Below are 15,008 nucleotides of genomic sequence, written 5' to 3'. Positions count from 1 at the left end.
CAAATTGGTCACAATCAATCACCGAGAAGAAAGCATTGCATATATGCAAAATGGAGGTTAACTCTTATAGCACTACAAAATACATTAGACATCCAAGATCATCCCAACATGTCAATGTGTTTTGCAGCAAAACACACACAAGTTTGCAACATGTCAACATAGCATATGCAACATCAAAGATTGCAAAATTACCAACCTTCGCTTGGAGCATTGTCCTCGCCTTCCCGAGTTTCACCAACTACGAACTCGGCTCGCACGAGCCTCATCGATGTTGTATCTAGCGACCATGGACTCATTCCCCCAACCCACTTTCTTCCCGAGCTCGTAATAAAAAGAAGTTCTATTTTGGGACAAGTCACGCACTATCGGGGGAGGGAGGAGGAGTGAACGGGACCGATAGAGGCAACAAGGGTTCACAGAGATGAGTTGAGGGAGGGTAAAAGCATATGAGGAGCAGCTGATGAAGGGGGGGTCTCGTAGCAAAAGGAGCGGGTGGCGACTACCAGAGAAGTGGCAGGTGACATGTATCATTTACATATAACTCTGGCTACTATGTATGACATTGTGGTGTCTACTGGATCTTGGCAATTATTATTTTTCAATCTACTTTAACTTCTTTTTGTTGTTTGACTAATCAATTTTTACTTGTTTTAATTGCAACACCCTCCACTCCCAAATATAAGATGTTCTAGGTGTTTAATTTAACTCTTCTTTTTTCAAATAGAGGTAGTATTTTGTAGACCATATTATATTTTTCCTATGAAAGAAATATATTGATTAAGCTACGGCTAAGGGCTACGGCCTACATGAGAAGCCTCCTGTAGACAAGAAGGCAAAACATCCTTAGGGTGAGCCCTGATCTAGGTTACACTATTTAATTTCTGAGTGTCACTACTTTGTTAGCATTTCTTTTGCCAAAACATAGCATAGCTGGAAACTCAAAACAGAGGTCAAGTTATATGTAGCTTTTTATTTTCAAACACTCATAATTTATATTTTGAAGTTTTAAAAATTTTAAAATAAAATTCTGGAGGTAGCCAATGATGTGTCCTACGTACATGCAAAATCTCAATACGACCCACTTTGTATTTTAGTCTACACAAACTAACAGAATCGGACAGATTTTATAGTTAATAGTGCATATTTCAACACTATATAATTTATAAATTTTTCCTTTTCTATATAGCCTAGAATATAAGCAAATCGTTTTGAGATTTTTCACATTTGTAATATACATTATTGGCTATTTTTTAGATTTTTTTTAAATTTGAAATAGTTTTTGAATGTTTGGAAATAAAAGCCAACATTTAGCTTAGCCGCAGCCATTCGTCAACACCACACCACCACACCCCCGACAGAGGCACAGCTACAGGCTACAGCGCTACTTCCGGCCATCCCCAGTCAACATCCGCCCTCCGCTGAGTCGCGCTTCTTCTTTCGCCGGCGCTGGATCTTCCACCTCCTGTCCTCTTGGTTTCTTGCGAGGAGGATGGCGGCGGACGAGGCCGTGGCCGGCGGGGCAGAGTGCTGCTACTACACGACGGACGACGCGCTGTCGCACGTGGGCTTCGGGAGGTTCCAGGCGCTGGTGCTGGCCTACGCCGGCGTGGGCTGGACGGCGGAGGCCATGGAGATCATGCTGCTGTCCTTCGTTGGCCCGTCCGTGAAAGACGAGTGGGGGATCTCCGCCCAGCAGGAGGGGCTCGTCACCAGCGTCGTCTTCGCCGGGATGATCATCGGGGCCTGCCTCGGGGGCGCCATCTCGGACTCGTATGGCAGAAGGTTCGGCGCACTTCGGCTCTTGAGAATATAGTTTTTCTTCTTCGAATTGATTGTCCCAAGCAAACAAATCCGAGACTTGAACCCAATATGTTGTGCCAAACTGATCCTTTTAGTTCCAGCAGCTGGGAAATGTACCAAATCTTTGTGTTTTGGTCAATCCTTTCATGAGTATGGGTTTTGCAAAAATCATACATAAACTTTGAACTCACGAGTCATGAACCTGACTGTGCCTGAATCTGAACCTTGCAAATCTTTCAAGGTCATCAAGTGCTATCCTAGTAGCACATCATGTATTCATGTTGTTATTTCCTTATTTGTTCATGCAGTAGTAGATGAAGTATGGAACTGCACAAATTGCATGTAGTACTCTACTGCACAAAAGTAAGTTCATGTGCAAGTTGTGTATCTTTGGGAAAAGTGTACAAGTTCAGAGAATAAAAGAGTACCGTTATTCATAAGCACAAGATTTTTTGCCCTGCTGAATAGTAAAATAAATCAGTACAATTTGAAACATGTTATGTAACTCGAATTCATGATATCAAACTGATAACATTTTTGGTTGATTTGCATATATCACGAACTTCCACTTGGTGTTCGTTGCTCAGAACCAAAAATTTCAAGAGAAGGGGGGTTAACCGACTCAGAATAACTTAACCGCCTGAAAGCAAACTCTCTCGCCTGTGGTAACAGTGCATAGATATATGCATCATCCATATGAAGTATAATTTTGAGGAATTTTATGGTGAGTTAATTCTGTGTACAACTGCAGCTAAGTACAAAGGATAGTAAAGTACATCTTCAATTTTTTAGGATAAAAAGGAATTGTAGATTTTTTCCCTTCTTATTTTGGTTCCTACTGTCTGGATTTGATTTCCTAAAACAAATCTGACAGAATCTGTTTTCAACTTTTTTTTTGTTGCCAGGGCTGGTTTTCTATTCACTGCAGTTGTCACTGGCATATTTGGTTTTCTCAGTGCTTTATCACCTAATTACATATGCTTACTAACCCTCCGCTTTGTTGTCGGTATGGGATTGGGTGCTGGCCATGTTCTTGGTACTTGGTTCTTTGAGTTTGTTCCTGCTGCAAAGAGGGGTACTTGGGTGGTTGTCTTCCACTGTACTTGGACTTTCGGAACAATCTTTCAGGCTCTAATTGCATGGGTAAATTTTTATTTCTCCCTGCTTGTTAGATTCCAATGATCTCATTTTGAACTCTAAGTTCTTACTTCTTAGTGTTATTCTAACTTTTCTTTTAATATTAACAACAGGAAATAATCTTATTTAACATATGTATTAAAAAGGTTAACCAACCTAAAATTTGATTTGTTAATGGTAAATCGAGTCTCTTAATGTCAATATTAAATATTAATGTGCCATATAATATACTTTAGAATGTTCCCCATGCCCTGGTTCTGTTAATTAAAGGCTATTGTCCATCAAATTTAATTGAAATACTTGGAAATGAATCTGTATGTTTTCATGGAGTTGACAACAATCGTGCATCATTGCTTGATGCAGGCTATCATGCCAGTACTTGGATGGAGGTGGTTGATAGCATTGTCCTCATCACCATGTTTCGTTCTGCTTATTTTCTACGGTGTAACACCTGAATCACCACGGTACCTCTGCTCAAGAGGTAGAACAGCTGATGCTAAATTGATCTTGGAGAGGATAGCAAGAATGAACAACGTGTCTCTTCCCTCTGGCATTCTAATCCCGCAAAAAGTATCTGACCATGGTGTTGATGTGGAGACAATACTACCTCTAATTACTTCACAAGATAGTGATGCAACAGACATGAGCATCAGCACTAAATCCAGTTTTACTAATGCATTTCGGACACTTGTGTCACGAAGCCTGATCGGATCTACCCTTCTTCTATGGTTTGTCTACTTCGCATTTTCTTTTGCTTACTATGGTATAGTATTGCTAACATCCGAACTAAGCAATGGTGAAAGGAGATGTGCACCTGTTGGAATGCCTCTGAGGCAGCAAAATGATGTCAGACTCTACAGAGATGTCCTGGTGACAAGTATTGCAGGTAAGCGAGCGAAGTTTCTGTTAAATAGCCAATTATCATCGTCAATCTTCTGTTCATGTGTTTTTTTTGTTCCTATCATTGGTTTACCTAGTCTCTTAACGAATATGTTCAGTGATCTTGCCAAACATGCCATTTGCATCGCACGGGCAAATAAGATGTTACGGTTTTGTATGATCAGATATGAAAGAGTGATCTAAAAACAGTTATATATCCAAGGGTGGGGGCGAGAGAGTATTATTTACTATTTGGAAAGGTCTCCGTCCTGTATTTGCTCATGTTTCTTCTCTGATTTTGGTGTTTAAGATTAAAAACTCAGTGTTCGATGATCATTGAAAGGGTGCTCATTCCTATATCATTAACATGTATTAATCAAATGGCTTAAAATTTGTTTTTATTGATTACAGAGTTTCCTGGTCTGATTTTGGCGGCTCTATTGGTTGATAGAGTTGGTCGCAAACTGTCAATGGGGGGATTCATCGTTTTGTGCTTTGCTTTCATCGCACCACTTTCTGTACCTTTGGGAGAAGGTTTAGCAACCACCCTTCTCTTCAGTGCCCGGGCTTGTATAATGGGAAGTTACGCTGTTCTGTATATTTATGGCCCTGAGGTTAGTATTTATATATGTAGCATCAAAAAGCTTCCATTATCTGAAATTTGCAATGTATAACACAACCGACATGCACTTAGTATTACTCTTGTGCAGATCTACCCTACATCATGTTGAAACACCGGAGTGGGAGTTGCGACTTCAGTCGGCCGGATCGGAGGCATGGTTACACCACTCGTAGCAGTTGGTTTGTTAGAGAACTGTCATCAGAAAGAAGCAGTGTTCGTCTTCGATATGGTACTCTTCCTTGCAGCAGTGGCCTGTGCCCTCTTTCCTCTGGAGACCAAAGGCTGCCAGATCCAGTAGGGTTTAGACCACACAATCCACAATTCCACATGGATAAGGATAACCATCAGAATACCGAGCGGCACGGTCGGTGAGCACATGTAAACAAAAAAAAGGATAACCATCAGAATGTGTTACAGCTACCATAGAGTTAGATTTTCCAGGAAGCATCACTTTGCCTCCATACAATTAGAGGGCGATTGTTGTGCAAATACTTAATGAAATAAATGAAATGCAAATTCGTCCAACTTCTCAACGCTCATTCAATTAATATTTCAAGTTCTGTCTCGCAGTTTTCTGTGTCATAGTGGAGTATATGATTTTCCGGAAGTTTTATGTCTCGAGAAAACAATTTCCCGGAAGTTTTAATCTAAATGAATAAGGGTGTTATAGTAGTATGGAAATCTTCTGCGTAGTTTTTTGGAAAAGGAAAACGTGCATACTCAAGATCCACAATAAGATGGCAGAAAACTTCTTTCTCTGAAATTCTTAATAAAATATTAAAAGAGAGTTACATTTCAGTTTGAACATCCCTTTTCTTTGTGTATGTGTGCTAAAGAGGTGTACAGTACAGCCTGTACATTAGTACATGTATGGCCTCTGTATATTTGATGACATCTTTATAATCGGAAAATTGGTTTTCCAGTTCACTGGAATACTAATTTTTTCAAGCGATAATTTCGCTAGTTGAGAACCAACCTGAGGTTGGATGGTTAGGAGGTTGGTTGTACCTTCAGCCCACCAGAGTTCAAACCCCAGGTTTGAACATATGTGTGTCTCATAAAAGCGGAATATTCATTCAGTGGGAGGCGACGTTCCCGTCGACAGCGAGGTGTCTGTGGTGACTTCGCAATTTCAAGATCCAATCCATCGGCTCAGTCTTCCAGAGGTGCTCATAGGGGTAGGATGTGCGTGTATGCATTCATAGGGGTGAGTGGGGTCTACCTACCTTATGACATTTTTGAAAAACGTTGTATTTAAGGGGTTTCTATCAGTTAGTAACAAAGCCGGCAGTATCCTTGAATTCAGGGGTCAGCTACGGGAGGTATGTCTCCATGTGTGCCGAAGAAGCCTCTATCATTATACGCTGTTTATCCAATCTATCTACTTCTCGTTGCGCGTATATGTGACCGTCTACGTACTATGTTTCTAAAAAAGAAGCATTTCTGAGCTAGAACCTTTTTTTTCTTAGCAAAACGAGAGCAAAGCACTTCACTTGTTCGCACTTCCCTGGGCCGAGGCCCAAGGTTGGCCTAGGCCAATTAGCTCTCCCGTACGCGCACCCCCTTCATCTCCAAATCTCCCAAACGCGAGGCAGCCAACCCTAGCCTGGCGCGGCCCCATCCCTGGCCACCGCGATCTCCGCTTCCCCAGCCGCGAGCCACCGGCCTCCCGCTACCCCCGCGGACTGCGGCGAGTTGGCCCCGACCAGAGACTGTCGCCGCCGAATCAACCCCCCAAGGATCGAAGCACGCTGCGGCAACCGCGAGCTAGCGAGGGTTGTGTTCGGGTTAGTGACCTCTGCCTTATTTTCCTGCGCACCTGATTACCTGTGCTGTTTGGTTTTGAGCACTTAACTGCCTGTCGATTTCTCTTTCGGGCGAATTAGGTTTGGTGGCAAATTCTCTTGGGATGAATTCCTCTGGCAACAATCGAAATACGAATGCACGGAATAAACTTAACCTATTTCACCTGTTCAACAGTACACCCACCCTAGTTGACGCATTGTTTCGTGGTAAACCGAATGTTGTAGTATTGCGGTACTCAGGGTGAGGCCGATCATGTGGAGAATGCACCGCTGTTGGCTATGCACAGCGCTTTTAGCAGCCAGTGGAGCGACATTACCTGAACATTCCAGCTGCCTCGTCAACTTAGTATACCTTGTACTTCTAACCAAACTACTTCCTTATTCAGCCGTGTGTTTGTTTTTCCTTTGTCTGATTTCGCAATGTCCTGTGAGACTGTGATTTGGACCAATACTTGATTTTGGAAACTTCAGATCTTGTCCAGCCCTCTAGAAAATACATCAGTACATCATCCTGGAAGCTCTCAGCTCATGTGACCCCTGAGTGTGCTCACAGGCAGAGTACTCGCTGACAGATCCAAGTCATTATGAACCGAGTATACGATATTAGATATCGAAATCGTCTCCTTGTCCGTGATTCTAATGTATTTGTAGCATTTGCAACTTCTGTATAACTTTCTCATTCTCTATACTTTTTTGGACGAATTTCATTCTCTTCACTAAGATAGGATTCCCTTTTGTATTTATCCATACAACTATGTTGTTAGCTTTTGGTGGTGTCTGTCTGTCAAGCCTGCAGTAGCAATCAAGTCAGAATAAGGGAAGAGTTGGAGTCATCTTAGATAAATAGGAGTCTGCGTTAGGATTAGGGAGAATTCGTTTTATTCTTCTTCGGATCAATAAATTAACAATCAAATCCCCAGTAAGCCTCATAGATTCCACCTCAGGGATCAGAACTTCTGATTTTGTCCGTATCCTCTCCATGGATGATTATTGTGTGTTTATTAAGTTACTATTATACGTTGGATTTGTTTGGTTCTTTCAAAGCTACTCTTCTTTGCTTGCTCGCCTTAGGGGAAGTTATCTAGCCTTAAGTTCTGCATAATTAGCCACTGGTTCTGTTTCTCCGCTGCTAGAACACTTAAATACCATATAACACTAACCACATTGTCAAGTTATTTATTGAACTTGTTAGTTATCATTATTTGTGAGTTCTTAGACTGATGGGAGCCTTGCATACTAGATGCCTATATTGATCTGGGATTGGTACTCAACAAAGCATGGGAGGTCTGAGATTATAGTTTTGGGTCCTCACAAAATACTATGCACTCGAACTAGCAAATGTCGTGAGCAAATCCTTGATAGAATCAGGATGTACTTCCAAGTTTACTCCACCTAATTTAATTCTCGAGTTGCAAGTTGTTTTTTGCTAGAAGACAATTGTAAGGATTCAAATTGTCAGATTATTCACCCTTTTCCATTCTTAAGATAGAACACTTTTTAGCTTAAAGTTTTAATACATAGGCAAAGTAAACCATGAAATTCCTCTAAAAGGGCAGCTCGGTGCATGAAGCTCCCGCTTTTGCGCGGGGTCCGGGGAGGGGTCGGACCACATGAAGTTCCTCTAGCATTAATAAAATCCAGATTTGTTCTGACTTGTTAGTTTTAGTGTGTGGTGATTGCACCAAAGCCTTTTAGTGCATGCAGATCCGTTATCACCTAGGAACACACTAGTCTGGTGTGCTGCTAGTATGTTATAATGTTCGATATTTAGAATGATCTGCTCCTGTATTGTAACCTACAAATTCTGCCTGTTATTTGAACTGTTGAAATTTCTGTTTTGTTTGATAGCTGCTGCTGAGTGCAAGATGGACTCTAAACGTGGGAGAAGTCATAGTCCAGTTGAACTCAAGGATGACCGCACTAAGGAGAGTGGGAGTTATGGAAGGAAGGACAATTCAAGGGAGCTACAGAATGATTCAAGTCACGCCAGGCCAGGCAGAGGTCATGATTTTGTTAGGCATTCTGATAGGCACTCCTACGGAGCTTCACGCGAATCCAGGAGGCATGATGATTATAGGAGGTATCATGATAAGCGCGCTGAAGATAATGACAGAAGCTATTCTAGAACTTCTAGGTCAGATCGGGAATCAAGGGCTGACACTTACTATAATCCTTCAAAGCGTGATAGCACATCTGATAGATCGCATGGTGATTGGAAAAATGATGATGGCAGGTATGGAGGCAAATCTGTTAAGCGGGAGCAGAGGAGTAAGAATCAGGAAAAACAGGAGTCTCCATGTGATGGAGCAGAGTATGACAGAGATGCTGATTTTAAGAGGGAAACATACTCTGCCAGAAGGTATCCAGAAGAGAAAAACAAGGAAAAGTTCAAGCAGGAGGATGGCCTAAAGAAGAGAAGTGGCAAGGAAATTGAGAAAAGCAGCAACCCAACAGAACCTGAGCTAGAAACAAGGGAGAAGAGGAGAAGCTTATTCAGTTCTGTTGGTCCAGATGTTGAAAATGCACAACACATGGAAATGGATACATCAGGAGGTTGGTTGATTTCCTTTATTTTTTTGCTTGTTATTGATTATTTTGTTTTTGTTACTGAACTAACTGCTACAATAGTGTATTTGAGATTATGAACTTCTTGATCGTAAACAAGTTCGGTCCTCCATCAGGAATTAGAGATGGAGCCTTAGGTGATCTGGATGCAGCAAAAATTGCAGCAAGGAAAGCTGCTGAATTAGGTGAGTGTTTCCTCAGTATGTTGCCAATATATTTTCTTTCATTGTGGCATTATCTCAAGTATTTGTGTTCTCATTAGATGGTTTAGTTTCCTCTGCTGTGCTTTGTCTAAAGTTTGATGCATGCACCTACTAAATCCAATTTACTTTAAATGGCTATAATTAATTTGTGGCTGAACATTTCCCATGATCTCAAGAAATTTGGTTTCATGATGGTCCAGTGACATTCCTACGATATTAATCTCTTCCCTGACAGATTATAGCTATGCAATCTTCTGCTTGTACGATTGACCACCTTCTTGCATTCTCCATTGCAGTTAATAAGAACATTGTGGGATTGGGATTTGGAGTTGGAACCGGGCGGTTATCCACTGACCAGAAGAAGAAGCTGCTCTGGGGCAACAAAAAGAGCAACCCTCCAGAGGTAAATATCGGATAACACTAGTGTTTTCTGTTTCACTTGCTTCCATTCCATTATGCCTGCATACCTTATTCATGTTATATTTGTTAATTTCAACCCTAATGCTGCAGACAAGTACTCACTGGGACTCGAATCTGTTTTCTGATCGGGAGCGCCAAGAGAAATTCAACAAACTCATGGTAATTCCTTCTTCGAGACGTATAATTTTAGAATACAATGCTGTCCTGAATTCTGCTGAGCGACAACATATATATATGCACCTCATTACTCTGCGATGGACTAACACTTTTTTAGAGTCTGAGGATGGCTTGGTGGCTATGGCCTATTGTAGGGTGTGAAGAGCAGCACCTCCGCCTCGGTTCAAGAAAGCAAGGCTGGCAACAAGGAGGAGGGTCCAGTGGAAGGCAAGAAGCAGGAGGAGCTCGACACCGACCTGGAGAAGCTCTACGTAGCAGGCCTGCGCCGGAGAGATGGCCGAACTGTTGGTCTCGGACTGTAGGGAACTATCCTTGGAAGCGTCGCATCGCTGAAGATCTCAAGTGCCTAGGATGTACACTCTTCATAGGCTCGTTTATCTCCGGCTGTGAAATTTTAACTTTCAGTTTTGCATCAACAGTAGAAGTGGGTTATTATCATCTTGTAGCGCATAAACAGCTATTATGTCTGCTTGGCACTTGTATAGTGTATTGTTTTAACTTATCACCCTGGAGGACCTCTGCACTGAGATGCTTTTGCTTTGTCTGCCAGTTGACCGTAAGCCAGACAGGGCTACGTTGCACGTAAGGAAAGAAGAAAGTGGAGCGTATTCAATCGGATTGTTCGCACACTATAATACACAATCGCCATGCATTAATCGGATTATTCACGCATTGGTTAGCGTAGGGAGATAGACAGCTAGGCCGAGTGTATTGGTAATATGGTATGATACCAATATATCGTTCTTTATTTAAAAAAATATGTAGGTCTTCAGCGAAAAAAGTCTTTAGCTCCCGAGCACCAGTGACCCCTTCATTTAAAAATCAAAAATTGTGTTTATAAGTTTTAAAAGATTCCGAAAAGAAAAACTTATAAATCTGATTTTTGAATTTTTTAGAACAACAAGATCACTATAGCCTGCCAAAAATGTCCATTTGCTGACGCGCTAGATATTTTCCTTTCTCTTCCGTCTAATTTGTCGGCCGTCGAAAATTACGCTTACGCGGTTCAGAGGTACGAGTGATTGATACTCCAGCAAGTCGGCAAGCAAAACGAAGACTCGCTCCTCTCTTCCCCATTTCAGCATTCCCGGCGCCGAACCCCAAAGCGCTCCTCCTTGGCGCCGGAGCGGGTTCCAGATCTGGAATTTGGCTGTGGTGAGTTATTAATTCCCCCGCTGATGAGAGCTTACCACGATCACTTTAATTTTTATCTAGTACTCCGTAGTTTAGTTCGGATCTGCTGCTAACTAGGTACTTTTCGCAAATCCCCTTCTTGGCAACCGATCGCTCGAGCGAGCGGATCTTGTCGGCGCGGAGCGCTCGCGCGGACGCGCGAAGGCAATTCCCTTTTCGCCGCGTCACGCGTGTCACGCTCGTTTCTATTTTTGGTAACCGATCGACTTTCCCTTTTCGGCCCGTCGTTTTCGAATTATTTCGAATCGATTTGGGGTTCGCCTCCTTCCGCCCGTTATCCTCTCTCCCCTGTTCTACTTGTGAACATTTTATTTTTTAATGTTTCTCTGACCCTTTGTTTTTATCTTTTCTTTTTTTTGGTTTGTTTCAGTTGTGTTTTGGTGTCCTTCAGAATCTTGGAACAGAAAAGAAGCCATGTGGTCATTGGTATTCACTGTTCTTGAATTTTGAGAAAAAAAGGTTTGAAGTTCTTGATTCTGCGCGTGGTCCTGATGATGAATCGCTCATTAATCATTCTAGTGATCTAGTCGATGCTATCAAGTGCATGTATCGTATAAATTACTCCAGTTCATCAAAACAGATTGATGACTATGAGTTGGTTTTCATTGAAGCTCCTAAGCAAAATAACAAGTATGTTCTCTTCTTTTCTATCTAACTTATGCTTTGTTCACTGTTGGACATTTCTTTGTATTTGATAGCTCACATATCTTTTTTCTGTATCTTTTTTTTTGAAGCATTGATTGTGGTTATTTTATGCTCAAGTTCCTTGAACTTTGGAATGGCCGTGTTGTACCTGCTATCACTTATGATCAGATACCAGCACTTAGGAAGGTCCTAACATGGAATTGGTTAAACCACCCTCTGAACAAGTTGCAGAATTGGAGGTACCTGTTGGAAAGCAACGCTCTGTGAGGTATGAACTACCAGATGCAACTCAAATAAACTACCACTTACAGCATAAATAATCTACTTTCTCTTTTTACTTGCAGTCTGATTTAATTAGCATTTTTTCTTATTCTTTTTTGGCTTGGTAATTTGTAACACTAACCGTTGGTAAATATATGTTTTAGCGGTTGGTAAGGGGGGGGTTGGGGGGTGGGGGCAGGTTGGTAGTTTGTTACGAGCTAAAATGTCATTTTGTCTTTTTTTGTTTTGTTTGTAACTTAATTTATTTTGCTGTTCGTGGAATTATCAAAAGGCTGGTAAACAATATGCTAAGAAGTTGATAAACACAGGGAAGAGCGGTTGATAACTTTCTATAATTCGACCTCGTCAGGGGTGTTTTTGGGGGATGGTGTTGATAAGTTCATGTTTTTTTTTCGCAGCTGTTTTGATGGGCGACTGGGTTGATATTTTTTCATGTTTTTACATTTGATAAACAACTGCTTCGAGGGTTGATACATAACTGGTCAGGGCGTTGATAAGTTCATTTTTCTTTTTTGATAGACGACTGGGTTGATAATCATCAAGGATAGTTTTCATAATTTATGGAACGGAAAAATAATTATCCAAATTGTAGTATTACAAGTTCGAACGACAAACACAGCATGACCATTACACAAATGATTGTACTCCTTCTTTCATTGCATACTTCCATCATTCTTTTCGCTCATCCTTCTTGCTTTGTTATGGGTTACCTTCTTCTTTTTGGGAATCCATTCCTGGTATGCTCCTGCCAACCTGTGTATTTTTTTTACATGGGATAAAATTTAGTAAATGGTTATAACTTTTTTAATAGTTTCTTTTTGTACTTCTGTGTATATTTTCTGTAAGTCAGTACAGTACCTTGTCTCTGTCCGGGCACATTGGTCTTTTGTGTCCAGGCAACCTGCAAAGTCCACACAATCTTGGTGCAGCCTTTTTCTTTAGTTTTGCAGCAGATTTCTCATGGAAATTCATAGGTCTTTCACCTAGGTTGAACCCTGGATTTCCTGTTGTGGTGGATCCTTATAAGGGCGATGCTCATCTTCATTTTTTTCTTGGTCACTTGAATTTTTCTCCTCAGGGTGTATCTGTTCATTGTTCTGTCCATGATTGTTGTCTTCTCTATCTTCATGACGCATATTGTCAGTATCTTGTTGAACTGGGTCATCAACCTTTTTTCTCTTACGTGTGACTTTTTCTTTCGTCTGGAGGCGTTCAATTGCATCTTTGCATATAGCTTTCTTCAGCTCAGCAACTCCTTCGACAAACAAGTCGTATGACCTATCATCCGTGCGTACGTAGATAGTATGTGTGATATTTTGCTCATTTCAATTGCGTGTCTAACGGCCAAGTGTGTGTTCACGTGATGCTTGTGTTGCTTCTTCTCTCCGTCAATCGCGCTACCTCTATTCCAACTGCAGTAGTCCATCTAGGGTTGATGAAACTGACGGAAGCTCAGTCAAACCAATATGACTAGCCACCCTCGGGACATGGCAGCACTCGTATTCCATCGCGAGCCATCTTAGAGCACGAGCACTTGTACACATCGTCATCGGAGGAAACACTAACCACATATGTTAATCCGGGGAACTCTGCATTCCTATAGTTAGCCACCCTAATCACTCGTATAATCTTTTCTCTTCCACAACTTCAACGTTGTAAGCAGTACACTTCCTTAGCTCTTCGACAAACTTGCCGTATATTGGGTCCGTGTAAATTTTCATTGCTTCCCTTTCAAGAGGATTGAATCCCCAATTCACGTACTCCTTGAACTCACTTTTCTCTCTTAGGCGATCTAGGTCGGATCTGTTTTTTTCTTGTATTATTATATACTCCTTGAAGAATGTTGCAATCGAGTCCTTCCTTTTTACATAGTGTTTGAATAAGGAGTTTGTGCTCTCACTTCTCCCCGTCGATGAAGTGAATGGGAAGAATCTCTCTTTGAAATATGCTGGGACCCACTGAGCTCTGATGTCATATATCATGTCCAGGTGTGGCTCTCCCAAAGCATTGTAGCGCTCCAGTAGATCATGCCAGCTATTTTCGAATTCCTCTGGAGTAAATGAGTTCCTTATAACCGCTCTTAGTTCTTCCTTCGTAGTCCCTCTTACTCGCGAAGAATAGGGACAACTTGTCATCCGGGTTCTTGCCGATGTGAAAGTTGCGAAACGGTGCACCTGTGTAAGGTAATGCTTCAGATATTGCAATCCTCATTGCAACGTCTTGGTCCGTTATTATAGTTTCGGGTGCTTGTTGTCCATAGCAGACGAGAATTCCTCAAACAGACCACTTGAAAGTGTCTCGCTCTCTCATCCTCGAGCAGTCCTACTCCGAACACGACTGTTTTGCCATAGTTATCAACCCCTAATATTGGAGCAAATGGCATCCCATACTAGTTGGTTGAAAATGTTGTATCAAATGATACAAATTGACCAAACTTTGAGTAGTTTGCCCTCCCTATCTGGTCTGTCCAAAATATACTTTTCACTCTATTATCGCTGTCAACATCAAGTGAATGTCTGAATCCAGGCATCTTTTCACGTGCTTCCTTGAATAGTAGCAACAACTCTTCAATGTCCCTCGTTCTTAATTTTCTTTCTTTCTTTTGCTAGCTCGTTCTCTAGGTTTTTTGTATCAAATGGAACTGCCCTAAAGCTTCCCCTTGTTTTCCTCGAATATTTTCATTATGTTCCCGGGTGGAACTCTTGTTTCTTGTAGGATGTGGATCGAGTCTTGTCTCGATGCGGACATTGACCTGTGACACTTCATGAACCTTACTATCCACTACGACGGAGCTAGGCTGTGGTTATGTTCTAGTCTCACGTTACTTATTGACCACTTTCCTCCGTATTCCTTCACAAACATTCTGACTTTGCATTTTGTCCGCACAATCCCGGAAGTCCGTCTGCGTCCGAGTGCACTCGTCAACGTATGTATCGTCACGGCACTCGTTGCATGAGAATGTCTGTCTTGTTATTTCATTGGTTTTTCTAGACTCGTAGGAGGTGTCCCTTTTTATTGCAAATCCAACCCTTCTTGCGTACACTCGCAAAGAAGAAGAATGCATCATCTTTTGAATCGAATTCCATCCCAACCGTGGGAGTAGATGCCTCCGATATCTCTTGCATTGTTGGATACTTCTTGTTTGCAAACATTCTGTCCATTTCAAGCTCTTCGGCTGAGTCGGTACCTCCGGATTCAGCACTCGACTCAAGAGTTTCTTCATATTTTTCATCTTCTTTGTTCCCATGCTCATCACCATTTGAATAATCAGCATTGTCG

General features: G+C 41.7%; 2 protein-coding genes across 2 annotated transcripts; both read left to right on the top strand.

Annotated features, from left to right (window-relative positions):
- Window positions 1-1,352: 1,352 nt before the first annotated feature.
- LOC124675868 (organic cation/carnitine transporter 7-like) lies at window positions 1,353-4,977 on the top strand. Its single transcript, XM_047211934.1, has 5 exons — window positions 1,353-1,782; window positions 2,706-2,943; window positions 3,301-3,823; window positions 4,228-4,430; window positions 4,527-4,977. Exons 1-5 carry the CDS (start codon window positions 1,490-1,492, stop codon window positions 4,545-4,547), a joined length of 1,278 nt encoding a protein of 425 aa, XP_047067890.1. The 5' UTR covers window positions 1,353-1,489; the 3' UTR covers window positions 4,548-4,977.
- A 1,122-nt stretch (window positions 4,978-6,099) lies between these two features.
- Window positions 6,100-10,135, top strand: LOC124677116 (protein SCAF11). Its single transcript, XM_047213113.1, has 6 exons — window positions 6,100-6,225; window positions 8,092-8,796; window positions 8,925-8,993; window positions 9,308-9,414; window positions 9,522-9,590; window positions 9,743-10,135. The coding sequence occupies exons 2-6, from the start codon at window positions 8,109-8,111 to the stop codon at window positions 9,908-9,910; spliced, it is 1,101 nt and encodes a 366-aa protein (XP_047069069.1). The 5' UTR covers window positions 6,100-6,225; window positions 8,092-8,108; the 3' UTR covers window positions 9,911-10,135.
- Window positions 10,136-15,008: the final 4,873 nt, after the last annotated feature.

The sequence above is a fragment of the Lolium rigidum genome, chromosome 7 (genome assembly GCF_022539505.1).
Source record: "Lolium rigidum isolate FL_2022 chromosome 7, APGP_CSIRO_Lrig_0.1, whole genome shotgun sequence".
NCBI classification, from domain to species: Eukaryota; Viridiplantae; Streptophyta; class Magnoliopsida; order Poales; family Poaceae; genus Lolium; species Lolium rigidum.
This window is presented reverse-complemented; position numbering and strand designations above follow the sequence as displayed.